This window comes from Equus caballus, chromosome 7, assembly GCF_041296265.1.
Source record: "Equus caballus isolate H_3958 breed thoroughbred chromosome 7, TB-T2T, whole genome shotgun sequence".
Classification (NCBI taxonomy): Eukaryota; Metazoa; Chordata; class Mammalia; order Perissodactyla; family Equidae; genus Equus; species Equus caballus.
Window position 1 is genome coordinate 800,055 of NC_091690.1, and position 27,950 is coordinate 828,004.

Here is a 27,950-nt window from a genome sequence, read left to right on the forward strand (position 1 = left end):
CCAGGTGCACTTTACATGTTGTCTTCTGTCCCTCCTTCCTTCATTCCTGACATTCGTGTGATTGTCGCACGACGAATAAATTATCAAGAGGCAGAGAGAGCGAGTGAGGGAGTCACCCGTCAACTACACGGGTCAGCTGTTTCTTATCGTCCGTGTAGACCTGAGTTTCTCCTCCTGTGTTGACACATCGGGTAGATAATTCTTTGTCGTGGTGGTGGGGGGGCTGTCCTGCGCGCTGCAGGACGTTTAGCCGCATCCCTGGCCTCCACCCGCTAGATGCCACTAGCACTCCCCCAGTGGTGACAACCGAAGCGCATCTGCAGACATCGCCCAGTGTCCCCTGGGGAGTGGACAATTGAGGGCAGGGACAATACTCGGCGCGTGGTAGGGGTTCAGGATGTTTTCCAACCGCTGGACTTGATTCCCATGCCTCCCGAGTGACCTTGGGCAGGTGACTAGCCACTCTGACCCTCGGTCTCTTCTTCGGGGAGGCGGGGGACAACGGGAGCAGCCGAGGCGCAGGAGCGGAGCGCGGCGCCAACGCCTGGCGTGGTCCCCGCGGGCTGCGGGCGTGGCCTCCGCCCACCGCCGACCCCACGCGCCCCCGCCGCTCCCCGCTCGCGATCAAACAAGGAAGCCGCAGCCGCGCCAGCGCCCCGCCGTGCCTAGCCCGGAGCGCCCGGCCGTGCGCGCGCGCGCACGCACGCACCCCCCCCACGCACGCACGCACGCGCACGCACGTGGCTCGGCCCGCGCGCTCCCCTCCGCGGGGCGGGGCAGGCGCCTCCGCGCGGGACTCCACTTCCCAGAGTACCCCGCGGCGCCGCCGAGGAGGAAGGCCGCCGCGCAACGGCCCAGCTGCGGCGGCGCGGTCCCCGCCGCACGCCGGCACGCAGCGGGCACGCAGGCGCTGACGCAGGCGCACCCCTGGCCCCGCCCCCGGAGGCCCCGTGCGGGAGCGCGCGCGGGCGTGCGCAGGGCGGCGGCGCGGGCGCGCGGGCGCGCGGTGACCGTTGGGCTGAGGGGAGGAGGCAGCGCGGCCGCCGCCGTTGCGCAGATCCGGGCCGCGGCTGAGGGGAGGGCGCCGGGGCCAGTGACCTTCCGGAGGCGGGAGCGAGCCAGGGGGCCCGGGACGCCGAGCGCCGCCGCCGCCGCCATGAACAACTCGGGCGCCGACGAGATCGGGTGAGGACGCCCGGGCCGCGCCGCCGCCTCGGCCGGACCCGCCCAGATCCGCCGCCGGTCAAGGTCACGCCGCGGGGTCGGCGGCCGCGGGCCGGGGGGGGCCGGGGGCCCCCGCTGCTTCCTGGCCCGTGGGACCCCGCACGGGAGGCCGCGGGGGCCGGGGGGGCCCGAGTGTGCTGCTGGGGGACCCCGAGCGGGAGTCTGGGGGGTCCAGTGGTCCCGAGTGTGGTGCTGGGGGACCCCACGCGGGAGCCTGGGGGTCTGGGGCGCTCTGGGCGCCCCCACCTCAGGATTTCCCGCTGTGGGACCACGCACGCGAGCCTGGGTGGTCCCGGGGGCCCCCACTGCTTCCTGGACGAGGGGACCCCGCGCGGGAGTTTAAGGGAGTCCCGGGGGGTCCTGAGTGTGCTGCTGGGGGACCCCGAACGGGAATCTGGGGGTCTGGGGCGCTCTGGGCGCCCCCACCTCTGCATTTCCCGCTGGGGTCCCCAAACGGGAATCTGGGGGGGTTCGAGGGCCCCCCACTGCTTCCTGGCCGGGGGAACCCCGCGCGGGAGTTTAAGGGAGTCCCGGGGGGTCCTGAGTGTGGCGCTGGGGGACCCCGAACGGGAATCTGGGGGTCTGGGGCGCTCTGGGCGCCCCCACCTCTGGATTTCCCGCTGGGGGACCCCAAACCGGAATCGGGGTAGTCCGAGGGCCCTCGGCTGCCTCCTCGCCGCGGGGACCCCTAGTTGCAGCCTTGGAGGGTTCAGGGGGCCCCGCCGTCGCTGCGCCAGTTTCCCGGTGGGGGGCCCCAAACAGGAACCTGGGGGGTCCTGGGTGTCCCCGCACCCTCCCCTTCGGAGGGGGGGCCCCGAACGGCGTTCAGGGGCGTTCGGGGCGCCCCGGCTGCCTCCCGCACCCGCGTTTCTCCTCGGAGATCCCCCTAACAGGAGTGGGGGGCGGCCGGCGCGCCCCCAGCTCGCGCACGGCCCAGCGGTCGGCGCACGTGGCGGCTCGGCCCGCGGGTTTCGGTTCGGCCGCCGCCCGCCTGCTCCCGCCGGGACGCGGCGCCCTGCTTCCCGCCCCTCCCCGCCGAGCTGAGGGCGAGGCCGCCGGGGCGCCTGACTGCCGCCCGCTTCGACGGGGGGCACCGGCCCGAGCCCCGCGTGCGGGACCCGGCGGGGAGGCCGGGCCGGGGCCTGCAGAACCCGAGCCCGCCCGGGCTGCCCGCGCCTCCCCGCGCCGTGCCGGCCGCCGCGCCCGGGTCTTAGTGCGGGGCCGTCCTCGCTCGCACCTAGAGCTCGCTGCCCGGAAGCGCTGCCCGGCGCGCTGTGCGAGGAGCCGCGCTTCCGGCCGGCGCGGGGGGCGGGACGCCCGGGCCGCCTGCTGTGCGAGCGCCGGTGCCCCGCGCACGTGACCGCGGCTGGGCCGCCCGGCTTCCTGTGACTCGGCGGCTCCGCTGTGCTCAGGTGCGCCGCGGGCCCGGGCCCCGCGCGTGGGGCCGGGTGAGGCTCGGGTGGGGGCGCTGCGCCCGGGCTCCCCGCACCGGGGTGGCCGAGACCCCTGATTTTAACGTTCCTGTTGTCCTGACGATCGCAGTCCGCCGGAGCGGGGGCAGCGGGGTGCCGGAGCCGCGGGGTCCCTGGTGGCCCGTGGCCGATGCGGGGGCGGATGTGCTCCCTGCGCTGCGGTGGCTGTGGGATGTCAGCCCAGAGCGGCCCCCGCGCCTGCCGGGGTCTCCCTGGGGCCCCCGCGCCCGGCCCCCTGAGAGGGCTGCCCCCCGGGGCAGAGGGACACAGGCGGCGGGACATCCTGTGCCACCTGCTGCTGTTCCATTTCCGGGCGTGGAGCTGGACGGAGGTGTGTGGAGGGTCCCCTGTGGCACACACGCTTCTGTCTGCGTGGCCTGGGACCTGGGAAGGGGCCAGCCTGGTGTTCTCGAGAGGGGAGCCGGGCAGCACGGGGTCACGCTGCTCAGAGCACCTCCTGGGGCCGGCAGTCCCACAGCCCTGATCCCTGCCGATAAAGGCACTTGGAGGCCGCGGGGCTGTTCCTGGCGCTTTCAGGCGAGGCCTGGGCCAACGGCAGGCGCGTGGTCCTTCGTGGTCCCGGGCTTTCTGGACTGGCTCCTGGCAGAGGCTTTGGAGGCAGACACCCCTGAGTGGAGCCCTGGGTGGGCCTGGAAGGACGGTGCCTGGGGGCCGAGGAAGAGGACTACCCTGATTAAACGCCTGTTGTGCCAAGCGCCCGGCGAGGCGAGAGCGGTTGTTTGGCTCAGAGAAGTCGGGGTTTGCGGGTCTGCTGCTTGTGCTGGTGTGGAGGCGCTCCTCTCGGGCTCTTGTGTTGCGTCGTAGAGCTGTCCTGGGGCGGGGTCTCCCCCTTGGCACTGCAGACGTTCCGAGGCTGTCACTCAGATCCACTTGATGTCAGGAGCACCCCTACTTGTGACAATCACAGGTGTCACCAGACATCACCCAGTGTTCTCTGGGACAGGACCACCCCAGTGAGCCCCCGTCTGGGAACATCTGCTCCCTTCGGCCTGGTTCCTGGTGCGTCCCTGTCGCTTGCTCTCAGTCAAGGGCGTGTCTCCTGTGGGGGGCTGGCTCGACACCTGTGGAGTTGCCTGTGACGTTGGCAGGTGCTCTGGTCGGCCTCCCTCTGGCCTTGAGCAGGTGCCGGGCCCACCACAGGCAGAAGCCCACCCAGAGGAGCGTGCTGCTGCCACCCTGGGCTGGAGGCCCTGCTGTGAGCCGGGCTCCAACCCTTCCCTGGGCAGGGCCCACTGAGGCTTCGAAGGGGCAGGGGACTTGCCCAGGGTCACCCCCGGGAGTGGACGAGCCCAAGCTAGGCATCCACGCTCCTGGTGGCCGGCTCAGGCTCGGAGGCAGTCGTGTCCACTGTCCCCGTCATGGCTCAGGTCCTCTCAAGTTGTGAGCAGGGCCCACAGGAGGTCAGTTGCGTGTCGAGGCTCTCGCTCTGTTCCCAGGGTTGTGAATGGACACGGGGTCTGTCTGGGAGGGAGGGCCAGATTGAGGTGTTGGGAGCTAGTGCCAGGCCGTGGGCACTCGGGCTCTTTCTACATATTCAGCACAGGACACAGTGCAGCCAAGTATGGGGCCTGGGGTTCTGGGGTGAGGCCCATGCCCCAAGGGCTGCCTCTGGGACTTCGTGTCTGTCGCAGTGGAAGGGCCTGGAGTGAGCTGGTTCCTGGGCCAGGGCTGCCTCCCTCCCTGCAGGGAATCGAGGACGTACTTAGAGGGACCAGGTCCCAGTGTGCCCCTGCGCCCTGACCGCAGAGGCAGGTGCTGCCAAACAGGCTCTGTCCGGGCCACTTGCTGGACAAGCATGTTTGGTCCCGGGTCCCCTGCTTCCTGCCCATGTGAGCATCGCTCGCCCTGCCGCTCACTGTCTTTCTGGGTGCCGCCTCGCCAAGGGACACTTTCCAAAGCCTGGTGGCATGCTGCCAGGGCCAGAGGAAGCCACTGAAGACTTAGTTCCTTGGCATCAGGACCATGCGGTTGCCCTAAAGCACACACAGTGAGAGCAGGGTGGTCATCCAAAGACAGGTTTCAGCTCCAGCAGCGAGAAGACGGGGACTTTTTAAATTTTCTTTTTTAAAGATTGGTACCTGAGCTAATGTCTGTTGTCAGTCTTCTTGTTTGTTCTCTTTCTTGTTCTCCCCAGAGCCCCCCAGTACCTAGTTGTATATCCTAGTTGTGGGTCCTTCTGGCTCTGCTATGTGGGACGCCGCCTCAGCATGGCCTGATGAGCGGTGCCACGTCCGTGCTAGGATCCACACCGGTGAAACCCCAGGCCACTGAAGTGGAGTACAAACCCAGCCACTTGGCCCCGGGGCCGCTCCAGACGGTGACTGTTAACCAGAGCCTGGTGCCTGTGTCGCCGCTGCAGAGCACCTTCCAGGAGGAAGTCACTGGCACCTGCTGTCGAGGTCGTGACCCTGGGAGCGAGCGTGCTGATCACAAACGGCCTCTGTTGGGTCCCCCGGTGGTGGCATTGCCTGTCTTCTCCTTCGGAATCTGACTTAGTTACCAGGGAGGGCCTGATAGAGCCAGGAGGTCCCCCTGACTTCCAACTTCGGCTGAGTCATGACTCCTACCCATCAGAGCAGGGAGGGGCTGGAGAGGGAAGCCACGCGGTTAGCTGACCCCCCCTAATCTGCACGTGCCACATGTGCACACCCGTCGACAGCCGAGCCCACACTCGGGTGCCAAGGCAGTCTGTCCGGGCCGCCCCTGGTCGGCCGGCAGTGGGACAGGGCCGCGAGGCTCCTGCTGCTGGGGTGGCGGTGGAGCCGTGTCTGGCTCGTCCTGCTGACGGCCCGTAGTCCCAGCATTGCCGGGATGCTTCATTTCTCATGCCTACTGGGGTTGGCGCTCAGGACTCTTATTATTTTTTTGAGTAAAAAGCCTAAAGCTTAGAGGTTAAGGCTTTGTGCTGGAGATGGTCTCTGCCACCATGAGTCAGTGGGTCCTCCTGGGACCCTCTGGAACCTTCCATCTGCAGAGTGGGGAGAGTATGCTATTGGGGCAGGACGAAGGGAAATGGAAGCCGTCAAGTCCCAGTCCAGCCCTGGCATGGAGCTGCAAGCTCCTCCCTCTGAGTAAACAGGTTGTGTCACAGAAGAGGGACCTCTTGCTCTGTGTCTCAGACGTCCTACGGGTGAGACTGTTGTTCCAGAAGGAACTTCGATCCTGCCAGTTCCTCAGTAGTGAGCATTTTTCATAACTTATATTTGGTATAACTTCAGACTTAAGAAATTACAAGAATCGTAATGAAAGTCTCCACGTACCCTTTCCCCAGCCAGACTCCCCAGTGGCTTACGCTTTGCCCTGTCTGTGTGCGTCCGCCCAAGCTTGTGAAGTGTTCGAGAGTGTGTGGGCCGGACCCGATCCCCTTCGTGGAGACGCTCGGTGTGCGCTGTTTTCTGAGAACAGGACTTCTGTTCCCTGAACGAGCAGAGCTCGGCGACAGGACCTCGGGGAGCGTGGGGTCGATGCCACATTCTTATCCAGTCGAGGGGCAGGTTCCAGGTTTGTCAATTGCGCGGGCGATGACATTTCTGCTCTTCTCCCCTTAATGCCTAATTTTGGAATTTAAGTGAGGGCTGCAGCCTGGACTGGTCAGACGAGTTCCTCCCTCGGCCGTGCGGAGCCTGCGCTGCTGGGGGCCGCCCGCTCGTGGCCTTTCTGTTTTGGTTGGACACGGGGCTCAGTAGAGGCTGGTGTTTCTCTGTGTCAGTTGCATCTTGTGTTTTGGGAAAGCTTGAGGTCTCTTTTTCCTGCACAAAGCTGCTTTTCCACAGCAAACCCTTGTTTGTTCCTCTGCTGAAAGACCTCCAGCTGGCCTCGCAGCCTCCAGTCCCCTGCCTCGCTGTGCCCCTACTGGGTGCCCTGTGCCGGCTGGGGACAACAGGGGGGCCGGAGTCACAGCATGCTCTGGGCCGAGCCTGGGAGGGCCCCTGGGGAGTGGGGCACGGATGCAGGAGGAGGCCTGGCCTGGTTCCGGAGGGCTGCACGGGAGACACGATGCTGCGTTGATGAGGCCTGAGCGCGGCCTCCTGCTCCTGTCTGGTCAGTGCGCTTCCCCGACCCTCGTCCTTGCAGAGCTGCCTGCAGGCCCGGGAGGCACAGCCATGGCTCACGCTCCCGTCCAAGGCCCCTGCTCAGCCCTCCCCACCGGGACGCCTGGTGGCCTGCTTGTGTACCGTTGACACTTTGAGGACGTCAAGTGGGTCCCTGTTTGGTGGCAGGGACACTCACTCGCACACTGAATTGCTCCCTTAGGGAAAAAACAGTGTGAGACGGAGCCCTGACATTTTCCAGGGGCTGGCGCCCTGAGGCTTGAGTCGCTGTCAGAGCAGAGGCGATGGCTGTGCTGGTGGCCACACGGGGCCTGTCCTGGGGCGGAGGCCCGGGCACCCTGTCTGGTGGTCTCTTGGTTGCCCAGGGGGCAGGCGTGCAGCGGGCTGCAGGGCCGTCTGTCTTCACGCCAAGTGTGGCGTGGCCGGCTGTGATTTCGGGGACTGAGCCTGGGCCATGCACTGGCCCTCTGAAGACCCGCCAGTGAGCGCTGGGGTCCAGCTCTGAGAGGGACGGCGGTTGTGTCCTCTTTTCCTGGGAAAGCAGGCAGGACGGAGAGCTGTCCCGCTGCTGCTGGAGGCTCCCGCCCGTCTCCTTTGTCGTACCTGCCTCCACACCTTCAGGAGGCCTGAATGATGCCCAAGGGCGCGTGTGTCTCAGCCATGCTGAGAGCCACACAATGAGCACAGTCCCTGCTGGGGATGGGACAGCCACGGCACGCAGGCACATGCAGGTCCAGCTGGCCCAAGGGCGGGACACCGCGTGCGGGGGGAGGTGGATGCTGCCCGGCCCACGCTTGTTCGGCCATTGGGAGAGCCTGCCCAGGGTGTGTGTGGACACGAGGCGCATAGGCTGCAGGGACGGCAGTGGGATTCCTCTTGAAAGCTCTAGTGTGTCTGCTCAAAAGGACAGCCCAGGTGGCCCTGGGTGGGGATGTGGGCCGGGGCTCCAGTGCTGAGCTCCCGGGACCTTCCCAATGACATGTGGGTCCTTACCCAGAACCACGTGGGGAATCTGAGGCTTTGTCTGGGAGCCCGGCCCCGCTGCCTTGCTGGTGACCGGTGGTCATCTGAGATCCCGCCTCTCGATCCCATGTCTGCTGGAGCAGTTAGGGATGACCCCCGCTCCGAAGCCGCCGGGGGTTGGGGCTCCTTTTCTTCCTTGGTCGTGGTCAGCGTGCACACGGCGTTACAAAGCTCTCTTCCCCCGTGGTGGGAAGTCTGGGAGTCGTTTTCACCTCTGCAGCCGATGAGGCTGAGCGCAGCCGAGGCCACCACGCGCCATTGCCGTGGCCTCGGTGTGACTCAGTACATTGGCACGAGCTCCCTCCGTGGCGTGGGTTCCACCGTGGGCCGGGTATGGGCAGCGTCTTTAAGGCAGAGCCGTGCTGACCCTCGGTGTTTTCTCCTTGGATCACAGGAAGCTCTTCGTGGGCGGCCTGGACTGGAGCACCACCCAAGGTAGGTGTGGGTGGCCGGCGCCCTTGCTCTTGCACTCGTGTGAACCTGTCTCTGGCTAGTACCTTGGGTTTCCTCTAGTTCTTGACTTCTGGGTGGGGGGCGTTTGATTGGGAGTTGGCTGGGGGCAGAGAGGAGCTGATCATTGGCTCTGAGACTTCATTTTGTCCTGGTGCCTCACGTCAGAGCTAGGGGAGAGCTGGGGGGCAGGTCCGCAGTCCCGGCCCAGGTGGCTCTGGAGGCAGGAGGGCTGTTGCCAGGCGGTCGCCGCGCTCAGACTCAGTAGAGGAAGCTTGTAATCAAGTGGCATTCGAAGTCGTCACTTTGCCTTCCCTTCAGCTTCCTGTCCTGGGCGCCTGCTGCCGCTGCTGGGGGCAGCCGCAGCCTTTCCAACTCGTGGGAAGATGTGGTGCAGCTGTGTGGTGTGGGGCCCTCCTTCTCCGCGCCTCCCCTCTTCTGTACCCTCTTCCACCTCCCCCTAAATTCATTGATTAGCCAGTTTAAAAGTTGGTAGTTCCACACTTTCCAGGTCAGCCTGATGAACCAGGAGTGCATGGGTGTGCATGTTTGTGCACGCCGGCTGGAACACCCTGCTCAACACTCTGGTGCGTGTGTTTGTGTTTCGTCCCGATCTCTGAGCAGAGACGCTGCGCAGCTACTTTTCTCAGTATGGAGAGGTTGTGGACTGTGTGATCATGAAAGACAAGACGACCAACCAGTCTCGAGGCTTCGGGTTTGTCAAATTTAAAGACCCAAACTGTGTGGGGACAGTGCTGGCCAGCAGACCACACACCCTGGACGGCCGCAATGTGAGTGTCCTTCCTTTGGCGGAGCTCTCCCTGTGTCTTGGCACTTGTCCCTCCTTCAGCTTCCCTCTGCCACTGAGCTTTGTTGGAAGTTTATGTGGCAATATGTTTCCCCTGAGGTTGAGTGAAAAGGATTAAGGCTTTGCACTTAGACTGGCTGTCGGAATGGGAGATGGATTTGGGGTGAACTGACCCGGGGAGTGGGGCCTGGTTTGCTGGGCTACTGGCTGCTGTCAGTCGCACTTTGTTTTCTAGAGAAAATAGCCTCATATTCACAACTGGCTCTTTTGAAACTTCCTACAGATTGACCCAAAGCCATGTACACCTCGGGGGATGCAGCCGGAGAGGACACGGCCGAAAGAAGGCTGGGTAAGGGGCCAGGGCAGGGCGACCTCTGTGTGTCTGCAGCCACGGGGTAAAGGAAACACGTGCCTTTGATTTGGTGTTTTTCCTCATTAAGAGTGAGAGTGACAGAAGGGCTTCCAGTTTGACATTTGAGCAGCTGAGAATTTCTCACATTTATCCAATGCTGTAAGTTTTTTATCTGATAGCCAAGAAAACTCCTATTAATCTATCTTAAAATAAGTGGCAGCTCACACCGTTTGTCATCAAGAGCCTTCTGTTTTGTCCTGGCTGACTCCGCCGGCCTGCCCGGGGGGCCAGGAGCAGCCTCGCTGAGTGTCAGAGCGCCTGCTCGTCCTCAGCTTCGAGGCTTCCACCTGCCCGGCTCTGCCAGCTGCTCCGAGAGCCTGGCTGCTGGTTGCTCGAACAACTGAGTTCAAAATGCCCCGATGTGGGGCCGGCCCGGTGCTGCAGTTAAGCGTGCACGTTCCGCTTCTTGGCGGCCCGGGGTTCACCGGTTCAGATCCCGGGTGCTGACATGGCACTGCTTGGTAAGCCATGCTGTGGTAGGCATCCCACATATAAAGTAGAGGAAGACGGGCATGGATGTTAGCTCAGGGCCAGTCTTCCTCAGCAAAAAGAGGAGGATTGGCAGCAGATATTAGCTCAGGGCTAATCTTCATCAAAAAAACAGCCAATGTGGTGACTCCTCGGGGTTCTCTGTGAGCCGTGCGTGGCCCCTGCTGCTTAGCCAGCTGGGGCAGACCTGTCCTCTGTCACCCCCAACCCTCGTCCCCACCAGTGGCTCTCAGAGAAAACCGTCACCCAGGAGGCTACCATCCATCCTTGAAAGGCCTGGACGGAGCTGGGCTGGATGCTGCTTGGAGTCTGAGCGTGGCCCCACCGCCCCCCAGCACTTGTCCGGGTAGCAGGAGTCTGCACGGGAGCCTGGGAACCTGTATTGCTGGCAGGATCCTGGCTGCTCGTAGATGGGGCCTCAGAGCCTTGAAACAGTCCTTGTTTTTCCAACTTTGTCTTGGGAAACTTAGCAGAAACAGAAAAATTGAGAGAAGAGTACGATGAACATGTGAAATCCCCCTCCTGGTTCACAGTTGTTCACGTTTTCCCACAGCTGCCTGTGTTGCATCCATCTTGGTCCGCGTCCACCGCTCCTGAGCTCTGGAGCGCCTCCTGACAGCAGCTCCGCGAGCTGTGGCGGCCGCCCGGCCCGTGTGCACAGGCGCGGCAGGGTGCGGGGCCGGCTCACGGGCGCCTGCCTCGGCCGCCTTCCAGGCTGGCATCCGGGCAGGGCTCAGGTTCCCTTTGGTTGTCAGGGTCCTTGTCTCTGAGCAGCTTTATTCAGACAGAACAGGCGTATAGGAAACCCTGCACATGTTGACCCATGTCAACCCCGGGTGCCCCGTGAAACCCTCGCTCACTCCCAAAGAGTGAGTCTCTGAATCTGACGTCGTTGGGACGTCGCAACCCATGAGCTCCTGGGAGAGAGAAATGGGTCTTAGGGATGGGGAAGGGGTGTGGGGAAGCTGTGCTGCAGGGGCAGGAGCCACGGTCCCCTCCACCTCTGCCCCAGGTGACGAGCTGGGGGCGCGCGTTTCCCCAGGTGTGAGGTCGTCCACAGGGAGAGGGACCAGGTCAGGGCAGGTGGCAGGCGACAGGCGGGTCTTCACTTACTAAAGCTTCCCGTAGTTGTCTCTCGTCACCAGCTTAGAAGCTAGCTCCTAAAACCAGCGTCATCTTTGTCAGTTTTGATCGTTGGGGCCACTTTGTTTTTTCTTTCTTACCCTCCTAAAATCCTCAGTTTCACATTGAAGAGCTTTTAAGTCGTGTGGCTGTCGTAATTCAGAATAATTGAACACAGGACCCACAGCGCGCTCTGCCAGCGTGGCTCCCTGTCTCCTCGGTCTCGTAGGAGAGCGGCAGAGGGTTCCTGTGGCCGCTGTCTGGGGTTCTCTTTGGACTTGCGGGACTTTTGGAGCGTTTGGCCTGGCTTTTAGCTGCCTCTTACAGACACTCCGTCGCACATGACCGTGGGGAGCGCTTGGAGGGGTCCCCTCGTGAACTAACCATGTTTTCCTTCTTGAAACAGCAGAAAGGCCCCAGGAGCGATAACAGTAAATCCAATAAGATATTTGTCGGTGGAATCCCTCACAATTGTGGTGAGACAGAGCTCAGGGAGTACTTCAAGAAGTTCGGAGTGGTGAGTGCTTCCCGCACTGGCAGCCCGGCCGCTCGGGGCGGGAGTGGCCGAGCCATGTGTCCATGGGAGGTGAAGCCTGGCAGGTGTCCTCTATTCCCCTGAGCCCCGCCCCAAAAGGAAACAAACCAAACCCTCTCCTGTCCCTTGATGGCCGTTTCCCATGTGGGAGAGCATTTACGGCTTTTCCAGGCATATACGCACTTGCCAGGCCGGCCTCCTGGAAGGCCCCTCGGGGTGGTTGTGACCATCACGCTGTAAAGCTCTAGACAGTGCTGGGGAGAAGCGGGGTTCGGTCTGGCCGTGGGAGCCACCTGCTGTCCCTCGATTGCAGGAGGGGGTGTCCTAGGCCAGGTCCGCCTGGACCTCAGGCTAATTAAGCCCACCCCCAGGACCGAGACAAGGTGCCCACTGGTGGCGGCTGGGCTTGCAGCAAGGTGGGCATGGCCAGGTGGGGTTACAGAGCGGAAGACCGTTCCTAGATCCGGGTTCCAGCGGTGCGCGCCCCCCCTCTGGGAGGGAGCTGGCCCGGGCCACACCACTGCTCTCCCCAGCACCTCGCTCCGTCCCCTCCCCCTCAGTGACGCAGACTTCTCCTCAGGCTGGTTTTGTTCCCTGGAAGAGGGTAAATCCTTTAGAATCTTCCGGGGGTCGTACAGGGAACTCGGTTGTAGTGGGGCCACAGAGGAGAAGATGGGGGCAGGGCGCAGGCGTGGAGGGCCGTGCCGGTTACTTGAAGCAAAGGCATGGGTGCCCCAGGTGCCCGCGGGGTCCCACCCTGCTCTTGCTGCAGCGTGTTTGTGCAGTGGTACCTGAGTGGGCCGGGGGTCGGGCCTGTGGTGAGGGGCGCTCGGGGCCAGGGTCCCGGGAGAAAGGAGTGCCAGCGTGGGGGGTGACGGGCACGAGGGCCGAGCTGAGTGCCGGGGCAGCAGGTTGGCGGGGATGCTGACGCACTAGGTTCTGGAGTGCGCGGCTAGGCCCCAGGGCTCTGGGCCATCCCATCCGGCGTCTGAGCCTCGCTTCCCTTATCAGTGAACGGAGGGGCACCCTGTGGCTGTCTGGCTCTCATCTCCTGCAGGAGCGCGTGGCATGGCCCTGGTGTCCACACGCCTGCCCTGTGAGCGTCGGGGGCGGAGGGCGCGTGGGCTTCCGTGTGGCCTGAATCTCAGGCCTCCCAGCCCAGCAGGCCAGCCATGCCTCGGGACGGCCTGGACCCCACAGATGCTGCCCAGCGCTCGCTCGGCTCAGGGTGGCTGCAGCCGGAGACGCCATGGCCCCCGGATCCTCGAACGCCCGTCTCTCTTCCAGGTCACGGAAGTGGTCATGATCTACGACGCAGAGAAGCAGAGGCCTCGAGGTAAAAGAGATGGAGTTTGTCCTTGACCTTCCCCCTCAGATGGCAAACTATTTCACAATTAGGTGGTGGTTGTAGCGAGCATTGCCTCAGAAAAGGACGATTCGAGACAAACCATTAAAACGTAGCTCTCCTGTGCAGCTCCCCCTGCCCGGCTGTGCTTCCCAAGGTCAGGTGTCACCGGCTGTTTTTTTTGGCTTGTTCTTTTGAAGTTTTTACAACTTGACACGAATTTCAACACGGTTTCTGTTTTCCAACGGGTGCTGCAAGATGGGTGGTCTTTTAAATGGTGAGCTTGCTCACTTACGACCGTCCCCGCCTGAGGCCGCGCCAGCGTAGTCAGTCCCCCGCAGTCGTCAGGCTAGGCCTGCCCCAGCCCGGTCCGAACTCAGGCTTCCCTGTGTCCGTCCTGTTCCCTGTCGGTGGGCAGGCGGCAGCGGATGAGGAGCTGCCTCAGCGCGTCCCCGCCAGGCTCCCCGAGCTGCCCACGCGTGCACGTCCAAATTGGTTTTCGGGCTGGCACTGCGGCATGCAGTTTCTGTGCCCTTTTTTGTGTGGCTGCTGCTGTTTGTCACTACCCTTTTTTCTTTTTGGCTCATCAGCCGCTTTTGGACCACCCGTGGGAGCTGATCTGCCAGCCTGGGCCCCACGAGGCCTCTGCCCGCATCGGGGCCCCCGCGCCGAGCTGGCGCCGCCCGCAGCATGCGCCCGCCATGCTGGAGAATAGTTTGCCATTTGAACGCCACCCTCCTCCATGATTAAGTGACGTATACTCTCACTTCATGTCGATTAAGCTGTTAAGTCTTAGTCTTAATCTTAATTTAGACATACACGCTTAGTGACGTACTTAAGTGTTTCATAGTCAAGTACAGTAACGTTAAGTAAGTTGTTCTCCTTTCTCTGTGAATTGTTTGTGATTAACGATCTCTCTAGATTTCTCCTCTCCAGGTGCTAAATTAGATCACACAGGTACAGGCCAGTCCCGCGGTCAGAGGAGGGAGCGGGCTTTGCTCCAGTGGGGTGTAAACGAAGTTTCAGTGTGTTTCTCTTCCACTTCCTCAGTGGTGATGTCGCCTCTTGACAGACAGACGCGTCCCTAGACGCCCGGCCCCGGGGCTCCTCCCCACGACTCACCGCCTCTTGCGCTCTCACGGACCACGCCAGCCCTGTGGTTTCAGACACGTGCACTTTGAGAAAACGTTCACTTTTTCACATGCCGTTCATCACCCATGTTGTGTCCACCATTTGCCTCCGATCTTGTGAAGCCACAGGCACAGGAATCCCAAGGCTGCTCTTAGGTTCCCCGGCTCGGCCCCCGAGGCCCGCCCCACTGCCTGCCGTCCTTGCCCGGGCCAGCCAGCAGGCCGGGCGGGCGGGAGGGCTGGTGGGAGAGCGCCTCGGGCTGGGCCCTTGGGCTTGCCTTCCCGCGTGGCTCACCGTCCTCGGCAGCGGGCTCCCAGAGTCCCCACGAGTCCCTGGGAGTGCCAGGCAAGCTGGGAGGGGAGCGATGCCAAGAGCAGCATTGGTCCGCGGGGTCCCAGGGAGCCACGCCTGCCTTCTCACCTCCCTGACTCTTGCTGCGGCTCCACCCCTCCCCCCTCTCGGTCGGGCTGAGGCCCTGCCCTTGCCCCCAGCCCCCGCAGCTGGGCGCTGCCTCTGCTCCCCTCCCATGTCCCCGCTGCGCGCTGCTCTCCTCGTGTGTGTGTTGCTGGTGTACTTCTGCGGCCGCCGTCCTGCTCCCTCTCACGCCACGTGCAGATTCCATGTGCGTGCAGAGGGAGCATGGCCAACGGCCCCTGAGTCCCCAGTGGTCCTTCCTGCTCCTCTGTCACCCCGAGTTCTGAGCTGCCTTCTCCTGTTTCCGTCCCCTCCTGCCGCGGGTTTGCCAGGCATCTTCCCCCACGGTCCCAACGACTGCAGCCTGGCGCCCCTCTTCATCAGCTTGAGAGGCCCCCACCCCCAGCTCCGTGCATCTGCCATGTGACGCTCTGTCGCCCTGCGCCCTCCACGCCCGTCTTCAGCCCATTCTCGGCCCTCGGCCCTTTCCGTCCTCGCCCCTTCTTTCCTCTTGGCCCTCCCCCTCACCCATCTTTTGTTCTTCGGGGTCTTCTGGCAGCTGGCTGCCCGCGTGTCCCTTTGTGCTCAGAGCAGACGGGCCCCAGGGAGGCAGTAGACTGAGGACCAGACATGCCACGTTAGCTGGGCAGTCGCGCTCACCCAGACCAACCAAACTTCGTTTATACTGCCACTTTCTTGTGTTTGGGAAATGCTAAATTTTTTTCCCCTTTAAATTTCTCTCTAATGACATGGTGCCTCTTGCTCTTGCTGCTGACAGCAGAGTTTGACCTGCTGGAACCCGTTGTGGCCTGTATCTTTGTGTATTTATTTACTTAGCTACATGCAGATAGACACCTGTAGACATACGTACGTTGCCTGGCCGGGACTCCTTGGGCTTACCCAACGGCGTTGGGCAAGCTTAGCGAGGCACTAACTGGGGTAGAGACGCGCTTCCGTGGAACGCGCTAGAGCGATAGGCGGCTCCTGTCAGCACTAGCTGCAGAGCGAACTGCTCGCCGAGGGGGAGAACCCTGGGTTTCAGAGAAGCGGAAGCGCACGCACGCACCCCCCACTGCGGCGGCCCTGCTTGCGGGCCCGCTGCCGCGTTGTACTTGCCAGGTCGGCGCTCGGGCCCTCCGGGCCACGCCCTGGGTGCTCCCGCGCCCCCTGGCCCGCCCAGGCGGCTTGCACGGACCCGCTGGGCCCGCAGCCTCGCACACCCGGCTTTGCTGAGACCCTCGGTCGATCCCTCGGCCCGTCCCTGATACTGTGCATCATCCTGTTTTGTGTCACAACACCCTGCTACCTTGATTCACTCTTCGTCGTTGGCTAGGTTTTGGATTTATTACTTTCGAGGACGAACAATCAGTGGACCAGGCTGTCAACATGCATTTTCACGACATCATGGGCAAAAAAGTGTGTAGTTGTAGTTTTATTTTACCTTAAGACCAAACCAAGTCTTAGGCAACCTAGGCATTTCACTGGAAATGGAAGTTCCTTAACAGGAGGGGCTGGGTGCGTCGTCCTGGGCGCCTCTGCTGGTCGGGGTCGGACCCGCGTCTGCAGAGCTGGGGTCGTCCTTCCCGAGGGACCCTGCACGCAGCTCGGCCTCTCGCCAGCTTGCCTCCTGGAGCCCCTTGCTTGGCTCACCGGGGACAGGCGGGTGGGGTGGCCGAGGGCTGAGGGACATGTCCTGGGGGGGTCTGGTGGGCTGCCTCCAGTGACATCCCGGGTTGCCTCAGGCTTGGTTTCTGTGACCACTCCTTCAGATGTCTGTCTGTATCCGATTGTCTCACGCCGCCCCGCCATGCGATGGGCGGCGAACCTCTGAGAACAGGTTCCCTGTAAAACTGAGAAACGTAAACATCCTGAAGGATTGGTTTCTTAAATTGGGTCACTTACTGTGAACTCCGGTACCAACCACATGCTCTCGATAGTATTTAACTCCATGCAGTCAAGTGACCTCTGGTTGTTTCATCTTCATACTGTGTTGCTCTCGGAGGTAAACTGTCAGGAAGTGGCCCCAGCTCCCCATTTGCCCGGTCCCCGGGGCCTTTCTGAGAAGGCTCTAGAGTGCAGAGCCGTCGGGACCTCCTGAGTCAGCAAAGCTTGGGCTCTGCGTCCTTGCAGGATTCCTGTCTCGGCCCTTCTCGAACCCGCTCAGCACACCCTGGCACAGGCCACGGCTTTTCCTCGTTCCGGGTCAACACGCCCAGCCCTTCTGAGGACACAATGGCCGTTTTTGTCAATTAAGATATTGTGGAGGGCATCTGGCACCAGCAGTCCTGCTCCCGCCCGCCGCCCCCGTCCCGTCCCACAGCCCTGCTCCCTGCAGCTTCCTAAGTGCAGTCGCGAGCGTGGCTGTTGTAGACTGGTGGCCCAGGCCCTGCTGAGGCTGCATTGATTCCACTTGAACCTGACTGAGCAGGAGACACGAATCTCCTCCGACATGCAGTCACGCTTTTAGTTTAAGATTAGCCTGCAGATTTCAAGGAACACAAGTTCAAAGGAGTCTGCGTTCAATGTTTTAAGGTCCTGTGACATTGAAACTTGGAGGAAGCAAGGTTCTGCTCCAGGGGCAGGAGGCCGTGCTGAGCGCACAGGGCTGCCCGTCTCCAGGCGGCCGCCCCTGGGCTCGTAGGACACAGCCGTGCCAGTCTGCTCTGCACGAAGCAGAGCGGACACTGAGGTGGCCTCTCGGGTGGGGCTCGACTGCCCAAGTAAGACGCCCACGGGCCGGTCCAGCCCTCAGCCCCCAGCCCCCAGCCCCCACCCCCCACCCAGGCTCGCCTCTCCATCGCCGACCTCTGCTGGTGGCCGGACATGGCGTCCTGCAGTCTCGCAGAGCAGGGGGCTCAGCCCACTTGTGATTAAACCCAGAGCGCAGGGACTGCTCTGTGTTCCGATAGGAAGAGGGTAAAAGAATTTTTTTTTAAATGACAAGGGCTGCTTTGCTTTGTAAGCAGGAACCAAATTCCCTTAAGGAAAGTGTGGGAAGACTCATTAATTTGTGCTCTTTGAAACAGGTCCCTTGGTCCTGCTGTCGCATTGCCTTGGGCTAAGGGGGATTTTGTTCCCATCTTGGAGCGTCCTTGGGGCATCACGGAGATGGGGGTCTCTGTCCCGCTTCCAGTTTGTTCTCTAACAGGAAGGGGTTTAAGGGAGAACTAAGACTGAGACCCCAAGGATGACTCCGAGTGGGGCCATTGTCTCTCTGTCCTCATTACAATGTATCATAAAAACAAGAAGAACTGAGGCTGCTCCGATGCGGAGGCAGCCCTGCCTGGAATCGGGGGTTTTTGTTGTCAGTCTGCCCATATTTTGAAGGCTGCGTGAGGGAGGAGCTAGAGGGCGGCCCCAGCGCTCGGCATCCGCAGGTGGTGGCCGCCGTCCCAGCCCCCAGCGCTGCGGCCCCGACCCCAGGCCAGGAGGGGGGTCCTGGGCTGCGACCGAACACAGTATGAAGATTGCTTACTGATTCAAATGTCCATTTTATTGCATGTTTGTTTACTTTTTTGTTAGATGTAATGTAAGATTCTCTTTATCACATCCATTCCCTCTGACATTATTTTGAGTTAATTGAGATTCCTTAAGCGTTAGCCTGGGGAAGGTAAGTCTTTATCTTCCATTAGACATTTTAAGAAAGCCTAAGCGAGCACCGTGTTTCTCAGGTATGCGCTGAGGGCGCGGGGCGGGCGGGCTGCTCCCGGCCGAGCTCCCGCCAAGCGGGGCCGGAGGGCCGACCGAGGGCTGGGGTTGCCAGAGCCTGCGCTCTGTCCCGGGGTTACGGGGCCGGCGAAGGAGGGCGCTGCTGCTCTAACTGACCGAAGACCCTCGTGATGCACCCAGCGCGCCAAGGGTCCTCGCCCTCCGTTCCTGCTCGGCAGCGCACAGGGCTTCCTGTGCCTCACGCTTGCATCTGTTGTACCTGAGAAACATTTTTTAAACAAAAAAATTAAAAATTTTTAAGAAAAAAAGCTACTGGCCTAAATAAGGTTTATAGTTAAGTATTTAGTTTTAAGTCGTAATAAGATGCTAAGTGTAGTTGTAAGTTACTTGAGGGTGTGTCTGAAGGGAAGGGGTCTGGGATCCTCAGCATCTCCCTAAACCCAAGCTCTGTTTGTCTAGGTGGAAGTTAAACGGGCCGAGCCTCGGGACAGCAAAAGCCAAGCACCAGGGCAGCCAGGTGCCAGCCAGTGGGGCAGCCGCGTCGTGCCCAACGCCGCCAATGGCTGGGCAGGCCAGCCCCCGCCCACGTGGCAGCAAGGATACGGCCCTCAAGGTAAGGCTCGCGTGTCCTGGTCACACAGGCCTGGGCTGGGGTGGCTACTTCCTGCCGCCACCTGCACCCCTTCCTCTGGACTTCGCTCAGAGGCGGCTGTGCTCACGGGGCAGTGGCGTGGTCTGTGCGGGATGCAGGAGGCAGACTCAGCTCCCTGCCCGGCCATTCCGGAAGTCTCCTGCCCAGCAGGTTGGCGAGGGGCCTGCTGACGCACGGAGACGCATGCTCAGTCCAGGAGCCGGGCCTCGGGCCACGCCCCACCCGGGCACTCAGAGCACCCGAACTTTCCAGTGAGCCCCCACTGTCCACCCGCCCAACTGTCGCTGTCAGTTTGTGGACAAGGAGGAGGGCCACAAGGCCCTCTCGGTCACGAGTCCCCAGGTTCCGTGTCACTTGGTCCGTCTTGAGAGTTCCGTGCTTGGGCCGCAGCCGAGTTCCCCTGTCTGCAGGGAGGGCAACTGAGGCTCCCTGGGGCCGGAGAAGGGCACTCGGGTGGCCACGTGGTCCCTTTGCTGCCCCCGTGGCCTGGGGCTGTGCCAGGACGGTGCCTCTAGGGAAAGGGCAAGAGGACCTGGTGGGTTTTGGAGCCCGTCACCGTCGCCTACTGAATGGTGCCTCAGCCGCCATGCCCGCCCCGACGGCGCGCGTGGCAACCAGCCCACGGTGCGGGTGGAGTCAGCATGTGTGGCCCGGCCACCTCGGAGGCTCGGAGCAGATGCTTTTGGGACGAGTGGGGTTACCGCCCAGCCGGAAGGAGCTGCAGAGTCCTGCCCCTCGGGCCCTTTGGGCTGTCCCTGTTCCCGGGCTGCGGGCTACCCCAGCCGGGCTGTCAGATCCTGTGTGTGGGGTCAGCAGACAGGTTAAGGACACTTTGCTGGGAGGGTTGGGGTGCGCAGGGGCCCCAGGAGAGGATCCAAGAGGCTCCAACCCCTTTAGAAACCGAAGAAGGGACAGCATCCAGGGAGGGGCAGGAGACTAGGCAGGCCTGTCTGCACCCAGGGGCACCTGGTGTCCCCCCAGCGCCACCTGAGCCTGCAGAGCCATCTCCACACAGCTCGAGCCTTTTGCCCTGGTCTCCACAGTTGTCCTTTTAAAGATGAATGTTTTATCGCAAAATCCAACACGGCTGCAGGAAGCCCGTTAGTAAGAACAGACACCCTCGTATCCACCAGTGGGGGAATAGCTAGCGTGTGACCCGTGGCCTGGGCCTGCCGTCCAGCCTCCCAGCCGCCGTCCCCCACGTGCCTGAGTCCCTGATCTGCGGGTGCTCCCCCGAGCCCAGCCCTGCCGGCGGGCTCTGCCGGAGAGCCCGGGCGCCGGAGCGAGGGCTTCTCTCGGGAGCCTTCCCTGTGGAGGCAGGACATGGGGCCAGCCCTCGTCCCACACCTGGCCTTCTGAGCAGCCCTGGGGGCTGCCCCGTGCTCTTGAGACGCTGCAGGGGCACCTCTGGCATCCCCCTTAGGGCTGGGCTGTCCTCCCTGTGCCCGCAGTGTGGCGGCACACAGCTTCTGTACGCGGGGCTCGGCCAGCGTGGTGGGCGGCTGTGGGGCGGGAGGCCAGGGCAGGCCCCAGTGTTTGCCGTTGAGCTGACATGGCACCCCCTCTGTTTCCCCATTTAGGGATGTGGGTGCCAGCAGGACAGGCCATCGGTAAGTCGTCGTATGTGGAAATCGGGGAGAGGAGAAAACCGGAGGGGTGCTGGGGCTGGGTGCTCTGTCTCCCCCTCACCCTGCATTCTCTGTTCCAGGTGGCTACGGACCACCCCCTGCGGGACGAGGAGCCCCCCCACCACCCCCGCCATTCACCTCGTACATCGTGTCCACTCCCCCCGGAGGGTTCCCCCCTCCTCAGGGCTTCCCACAGGGCTATGGCGCCCCCCCGCAGTTCAGTAAGTTCTGAGCCGGGGGGAAGGCTGGGGCCACGTGCACACACACGGCTGTGGGCTTGGGCCCCCCCTTTGTCAAATGGGAGTGCACCGTGCAGGGGACGGGCCCTGTGGGCTGTGACAGCGACGACCTCGTTCTTCCTCACGCTCACCCCTCCCGGGCGGGGCACCCAGGCTGATCTCTGTCGTTCAGAATCAAGGGGCTGAGGGTGCAGACAGCTGGGGGTCAGTGCCACGGTCCTCTCCGCTCTGCCCCGTGACGCAAGCTCGGGGCGTCCCCCCGACACCTCAGTGTGAAGGGCGGGCCGCACACTGGCCACGTGGGTCTGGAATAGTGAAGCAGTGCCTTGCCTGGCCTGCTGTGGCTGCCAGGTGGCCACTGCAGTGTGTCATTCAACCAGCATAAAATGTCCCACGATCTTTTTTCCTCCTAAGTCCTCGGGATCCGGATGTGAGTTGCCCTCGGGCCACACCACAGTGTGGGCCGGTCACATTTGTGGGCTCAGGCCACATGATGACTGTGTGGCCCTTTACAGGAAAGTGTGCCCACTCCGGCCTAGACCACCTTGGGTTTTATTTTTAACAAGACGAGAGGTAGGGAGAAAGGGCCTCTGCCCCCGCGGACGGCGTGGGCGCGACCGCACCTGCCCTCTGGCGGCTCACTGTGATTTTTGTCTTCCCAGAGCGCACGGTTGTGCTGGGGTTTCGGTTGGGTTCTGTCCTTGTGATGGTGCAGTGACTCCGTCCGTGAGTCGCTCATTCCGGCCACCGGCGGTTGGCTCTCTTCCCAAGCTGGTCCCTTCCTCGGCGGGGCCACACTGGCGAGCCCGTCTGTCCCTCTCTCCCGTTCATTTGCAGGCTTTGGCTACGGGCCTCCACCTCCACCACCGGATCAGTTTGCCCCTCCGGGGGTCCCCCCTCCGCCTGCCACGCCAGGGGCAGCCCCCCTGGCCTTCCCGCCGCCTCCATCTCAGGCCGCCCCAGACATGAGCAAAGCGCCCACGGCCCAGCCTGACTTCCCCTACGGTCAGTACGGTGAGTGGCCGCCCTCGGGCCCTGCGCCTGGCCTGTCATGTCCTGCCTCCCTCCCTCTTAGAGGCCCCTGCCGTAGGGGATGTTGGGGAGCATTTACGTGACCCAGGGCCAGGCAACACACACAGCAGGCATGGGCATTGGGGTGTTGCCAGCGTGTGTGGTAGGAACACCTCGGTTACACAGCAGGTGGCCCCAGGCCTGTGGGTTTGGGGACCTGAGGCTGGTGCCAGCGGCTATGGCCATTGTCATCTTGGTTTCCCAAGTGATCTCCGAGCGAGGGGCGGGTTCGCGGCTCTGGCCTGGGACAGGCGCTGGCTCGGGCACTGGCAGGGTGCTTCCCCCAAGGGGCCGCTCGAGCATCAGCTGTTCCCAGGCCTGCGGCCTGAGGAGGGTGGTGCGGCGGGGGTCCTGGGGACGCCTCCACCCAGCTCAGCGGGGGGCTTCCTGTCTGAGGGTTTCAGCCCCGAGTTTGCCGCCTGAGGCTTGCTGTTCCCGCTGCGTTGCTTGAACGGGGTTTCGCCCCAGACCATGGTGTCTGTAGGGTGCAGCCGTGCTTGGCTTCCGATGCCCCCGGCGCCCCACAGTGCACACTCTTGCTCCCTGGGGCCACCGTCTCTGTGCAGGTTCTCGCCCCCGCCCGGAGCAGCGTCGCGTGTGCGAGTGTGTCCCGTCCCGGCCACTCCTGCGCCGAGGCTGCCCTGGGGCTCACCTGGGCTCATCTCACCAGGCCCAGGTGCCTGTTCTCCAGGCCCGTCAGGCCACAGGGCCCCACTTTGCTTACGCTCTTGTGGTCAGGCTGAGCCGTGGCAGGGCCTGGCCTAGGCAGGTGGCCCCTCATTCACTGTCCCTACTCTGCTGGCACCCGGGTGGTGGACGTCACCGCCTCTGCCATCCCAGGCGGGGGTGGACCTGGTAGGTGAGGATCCCAGCCGGCCGTGGGCTCTGCTTCTACGAGGCAGCATGCCTCGCTCCACCCCCGCTCGCCACAGGGAGGCCAGGGTCCTGGGACCGGTCTTTGTCCAGAGTGTGTAGTCTGGGTGGACGAGGAGCCAGGAGGTGACCGCCCCCTTTCCCGAGGCACCTTTCATGCCCTCTGGGCCAGCAGCGCAGGCTCTGGGCCCTGGGTCGAGGAGGAAGCTGCCCGGCCCAGCTGATGCAAGTCCTTCAGACCAGCGCTTGGCATGTTGTCCCAGCCCCACCCCGAGCTGGTCAGCGTCACGGAAGCCGCCGGGTTGGGTCACTTCTGCAGGGAGGGCAGTGGCCATCTAGGGGTATTCTAGAGGGAGGCACAGGGCTGGTCTGACATGGTCTTGAGTCCTGAAAGCTGTGCCGGAGTCCCCGCTGCGTTCTGTTCCAGAACCTACTTCCTAGAAGCCCCTGATCCGCCAGGGCTGGCCACATCCTCTGTTACTCCAGGCTCAAAGGCCTCAGCCGCTCAGCCCTGCAGCCCGGGCACCCAGCCCCGAGGCTTTGGGAACGGGGAGGCGGGCTGAGGACATGCCGGACAGATGGGGCTCCGAGAGGGCTCAGAGCTGCCGCTGGTTCTGTGCGGAGACAGCTGTCCAGGCTCTTGCCGAGGGTGCAGGGTGGGCTCTCGAGATGAGCAGCCCCAGGGCCTCACCCCAGGCTGGCCGCGGCCCCAGAGCGCCACACGGGAGCTGTCCCCACAGTCACTGTCACGCCCCGGCTCACGGACTCTTCCCTCAGCAGGTTACGGGCAGGACCTGGCCGGCTTCGGACAGGGCTTCTCAGACCCCAGCCAGCAGCCCCCGTCCTATGGGGGCCCCTCGGTGCCGGGCTCGGGGGGCCCCCCTGCCGGCGGAAGTGGCTTTGGACGCGGTCAGAACCACAACGTGCAAGGATTCCACCCCTACCGACGCTAGCCGGCCGGCCGGCCTCGAGGACACGGGACGCTGAGACCCGGCATTCGGAACTTGTGAACTCGTGACAATCACAAACTTGGCGGAAAAATAGCGACTCAACCTGGGGGGCGGGGGGCGGGGAGAGAGGCTTTTGGAGGCGCTGTGGGTGTCTGGACTGAAGTTTTTAAATATATTTCTTTCTCTAACCCATCAGCACAATAAAAGAAACGTCACTGGTTCAACAACAGGGTTTAAAAAAATGTCTTCAGCTTTAATTCAAAACTTCAGGTTTCTTTTTCTTTCTTTTTTTGAAATTATTTTCCTGAGCCTTTTGTTTTACCGTATATTGTAAACTTTTATGTTAAAGAAAAAAAATATACATTTACAAATTGTGAGATTTTTAAGAGAAATTTTCTACGATGTATACTGGCTTATTTTTTAATTTAAAACAGGGTTTCCGTCGGCACTGGTGGAAGTGGGGGCCGTTTTTAGTCCCCCACTCCTGGCTTTGAGGGTTGGGACTCGTGGGTCCAGAAACTCTGGGAGCTTAAAGAAGAATCTACTGAGTGTGTTTTGTTTTCTGTTTATTCCTTGCTTTTGTCGACTGACCTGCCTGGCAGTGTCTGCAGGTGCGCTGTCCGCCCCGCGTCCACCCCGGGCATCGAGGACGAGGAGAGGCCTTGTCAGCCCATCTTGCGCGCACGTGGCTTCAGGGCGTCCCCACTGGCCAGTCTGACCCTGGTTTGAATAAAGAGAAGTGCGTTTGGATTAGAAACCCATGTGGTGTCCGTGTCTTCCCTCCCTGCTCGCTCACAGCCGTGCTCCCGCCTGCCTGGGGAGGCCCTGTGCGCCCATGGGCGCCCCAGGGGGCTCGGCATCCGTGCGGGGCCTGCCTCAGCGGCTCTAGGGCTCCGGGGTTCAGTAGCCATCTGCGGACACTGAGGAAGAGGCATCTAGACAGATCTAGGGGGCACTGGCCAGGAGTCCCCCGCCCCTTGGGCAGGCCGCTCACTTTTCTGTGAACTGGGCTGTTGACATGGGTGGTGTGGGTGTCGGGACAGCCAGGCCAGGGTGGGTAAGATGCAGTGTGGCGGCTGGAGCTCCTGGAGCTGGACACCTGGCGGCACTTGGGCCCAGCTGGTCACAGCTGCTCGAGAGGCAGGCCCGGGCTGGGAGTGGATCCGCTTGCCCCAACCCTTGGGCTAAAGTCCAAGCAAGGGTGGATCCCAGAGAAGACGGGGAGTGGAGGGCAGGAGGGGATGAGTTCTGATCCCACGGCGGCCACCCCCTCCTGCTGGACACAAGTGGGCCTGGCCAGCAAAGCCCGTTGGCAGGGCCCTTCCACCCATAGGTGTTCTGGTCTCATACCCCGTGGTTTCTGTCCGTTTTCTTGACTCCCCCCAACCCCAGATGCCAGGGGCTTTGACACGCAGTGAGCCCCTGTTTGCAGCCCTGAGAAGGGAGGGAGTCGGAGCCAGTCTGCACGCAGGACTTCCTTGGCACGGGTCGGGGACGGGCTCCCAATCCCCACGAGGCTGGGCCCAGGGAAACAGCTGTGACAAAATGGGTGAATCCTCGCTCGTTCCAGTGTGTGTGGGTCTCCTGTGGCTGCTGTTACAAGTCACCAGAACTTGGTGGCTTAGAACAACACAGACTTATTGTCTCAGTCCTGGGGTCAGGAGTCCAACAGGGTCCCACGGGGCTAAATTCCACAGGAGGCCAGGGCGGGTCCTCCCGGAGGCCCCAGGGGAGGAGCGTGTCCCGCCTCCTCCAGCTTCCAGAGGCGCCGCGTCCTGGGCTCGGGGCCCCTTCCTCCGTCCGCACGGCCAGCAGCGCAGCGTCTCCATCTCGGCCTCTGACCCTCCCGCCTCCCTCTGCTCAGGACCCTGGGCTGACCCTGGGCCCCGGGAATCCAGGGTCACCCCCATCCCAGGGGCCTCGACTTAACCCGTCTGCAGGGTCCCCTCTGCCCTGTGAGGTGACATGTCTGCAGGTCCCAGGACCAGAACAGACGTCTTTGGGGGACATCATTCTGTCGTAAAGACCACATCAAGGTTGCAAAACATAAAAACAAACAGAACTGATCATCCAAAATGTCCTGGAGGCCTCCAGTGTGCCAGGCTGAGATCAAGGGAGGAAGAAAACAGCCAGAAGCCCAAGGCCCACTCAGCTCGGAGAGCCAAGAAGAGGGGGCCTTCCCCGTGGTACCCAAAAGGCGCCTCGGAGACGGCATCCCGCCGTGCAGCCCTCACACAGGGAGGCGGCCCCTCTTTCCCGTCGTCCAGTTTCCTCTCAAGCTGCTGCCACCCGGGTTCCAGAAGAGCAGGGACAGGCCATCTCCCGGCCTCGGGATTTCCAGCCGCGTGGAGCTTCCTGGACCGCTGGCGCCACACCCCTCACACCCTGAGACACAGCCATCAGCCCCAAGTCGCCCCAAACAGGGTGCTCATGCTCCCTGGGTGACAAGAGAGGGACGTCCCCCCCCAGGTGAAGTTTAATTGGCTCTCCCCACCCCCCAGGATTGAGGGCTCAGCTTCCTATTCCCTCCAGGCCAGCCCCAGCTCCCCACAGAGCTGCTGGTCTAAGCCAGATCTCACCCAGCAGGCTGGCCCCTGAGGCCGGCAGGGGGCTGGAGGCTTGGTTGGCACCTGCCCTGAAGGGAAACTGAGGCACGATGGAGTCCGACGGGGAGCCGCTGGCCTTTTGGTTCAGCAGCACCCACCTCATTCTGACCTCGAGGCCTTTGCACGCCTACTCCCTCTTCCAGGAACACGCCCTCCCTCCCAGCAGGGCTGGGGGCCTCCTCCAACCCCTGGCGTTTACCGTTGTGACCAATCAGATCTACCTCCGCCATTTCGCATTGTTTTCGATGTGCTGCTTGTCTTTCTCGTTCTTGTGCAACTCTGCTAATGCTTCCTTTTGTGTTAAATAAGTATCTCCTAGTGTTGCACTTTAATTCCTTTAACAATTTTTTTTAAACCATCTAGGGAATTTTTTTTTTTGAGGAAGATTAGCCCTGAGCTAACATCTGCTGCCAATCCTCCTCTTTTTTTTTTTTGCTGAGGAAGACTGGCCCTGAGCTCACATCTGTGCTCATCTTCCTCTACTGTATATGTGGGATGCCTACCACAGCATGGCTTGACAAGCGGTGCCATGTCTGCACCCAGGGTCCGAACTGGCGAACCCCGGGCCGCCAAAGCAGAATGTGTACACTTAACCGCTGTGCCACCGATCTGGCCCCTAATAATTTTTTTCATTATATTTTTTGTGATTTTTTTACAGAGTCCTCCATAGTTTACCATGTATGTCTGTTTGGTGGTTTTGTAGTGTGGGAAAATATAGATAAGATTTGCCATTTTTAGCCATTTTTAAACAGATAATTCAGTATATTAAGCACATTCACACTGTTGTATAGCCGTCTCCACCATCCGTCTCCAGAACTTTCCATCTCCCCAAACGGAAGCTCTGTCCCCATGAAACACTGACTCCCACCCCTCCCCCAGCCCCTGGCCCCCCATCCACTTTCTGTCTCTGTGGATGTGGCTCCTCTGGGGACCTCCTGCGAGTGGACCACACAGTGTGTGTCCTTCTGTGTCTGGCTCATGTCACTGAGCATCACATTCTCCAGGTCCATCTGCACTGGAGCAGGTGTCAGGATCTCCTTCCCCTTTGAGGCTGAATAATATTCCGGGGTGTATAAACCATTGTGTTTGTCCATCGATGGACACCCGGGTGGCTTCCCCTTTTGGCTGTTGTGCACCATGCTGCAATGAACACCAGTGTACAAATCTGTTCGAGTCCCTGCTTTCAGTTCCTTGGGGGGTACACCCAGAAGTGGGATGGCTGAGCCATATGGTACCACCTCTTTTTTTTAAGATTCTATTTTTCCTTTTTCTCCCAAAGCCCCCCGGTAGATAGCTGTGTATTTTCAGTTGTGGGTCCTTCTAGTTGTGCCGTGTGGGATGGCCACCTCAGCATGGCCTGATGAGTGGTGTCATGTCCCTGCCCAGGATTCGAACCGGTGAAACCCTGGGCCACCGAAGCAGAGCGCTCGAACCCAACCACTCGGCCCAGGGGCCGGCCCCCAGCCACACCTCTTAATGTACCAGAATCCCCTTCAGATGGACGCTCACTTAATTCCAGTGGATACAGAAACAGTACTCCCCTATCGCTCTAGTCCCTGATCCCTAGCAATTATTCTAACAGCTATTATTCTATATAATTTTGTCTATTAAGGGCTGGCTGGTCCTTATCAGGGACGCCTTTCTGACCATCTGTGCGAAGCCAGTGTCCCACCCCTCCTGGCTTTTCCTCCAGGCTCTGATATCTGTATGACCTTGTACCTTCCATGCCTGCCTCCCCCACTGCACGCGAGAGCTCCCTTGTGC

General features: G+C 61.9%; 1 protein-coding gene across 20 annotated transcripts; it reads left to right on the forward strand.

Annotated features, from left to right (window-relative positions):
* The first annotated feature begins 966 nt into the window (after positions 1–966).
* DAZAP1 (DAZ associated protein 1) lies at positions 967–24,337 on the forward strand. Of its 20 annotated transcripts, none has more exons than XM_023646337.2 (12): positions 967–1,185; positions 8,187–8,227; positions 8,867–9,033; positions 9,334–9,399; positions 11,480–11,590; positions 12,896–12,944; positions 15,832–15,914; positions 18,627–18,780; positions 20,400–20,429; positions 20,528–20,668; positions 21,524–21,691; positions 23,411–24,337. In XM_023646337.2, the coding sequence occupies exons 1-12, from the start codon at positions 1,157–1,159 to the stop codon at positions 23,581–23,583; spliced, it is 1,212 nt and encodes a 403-aa protein (XP_023502105.1). In that variant the 5' UTR covers positions 967–1,156; the 3' UTR covers positions 23,584–24,337. The 20 variants fall into 20 exon arrangements, with proteins under 20 accessions (XP_023502105.1, XP_023502101.1, XP_023502102.1 ...); XM_023646333.2 differs by having other exon boundaries at positions 972–1,185; positions 21,524–21,700; positions 23,408–24,337; XM_023646334.2 differs by having other exon boundaries at positions 973–1,185; positions 21,524–21,700.
* Positions 24,338–27,950: the final 3,613 nt, after the last annotated feature.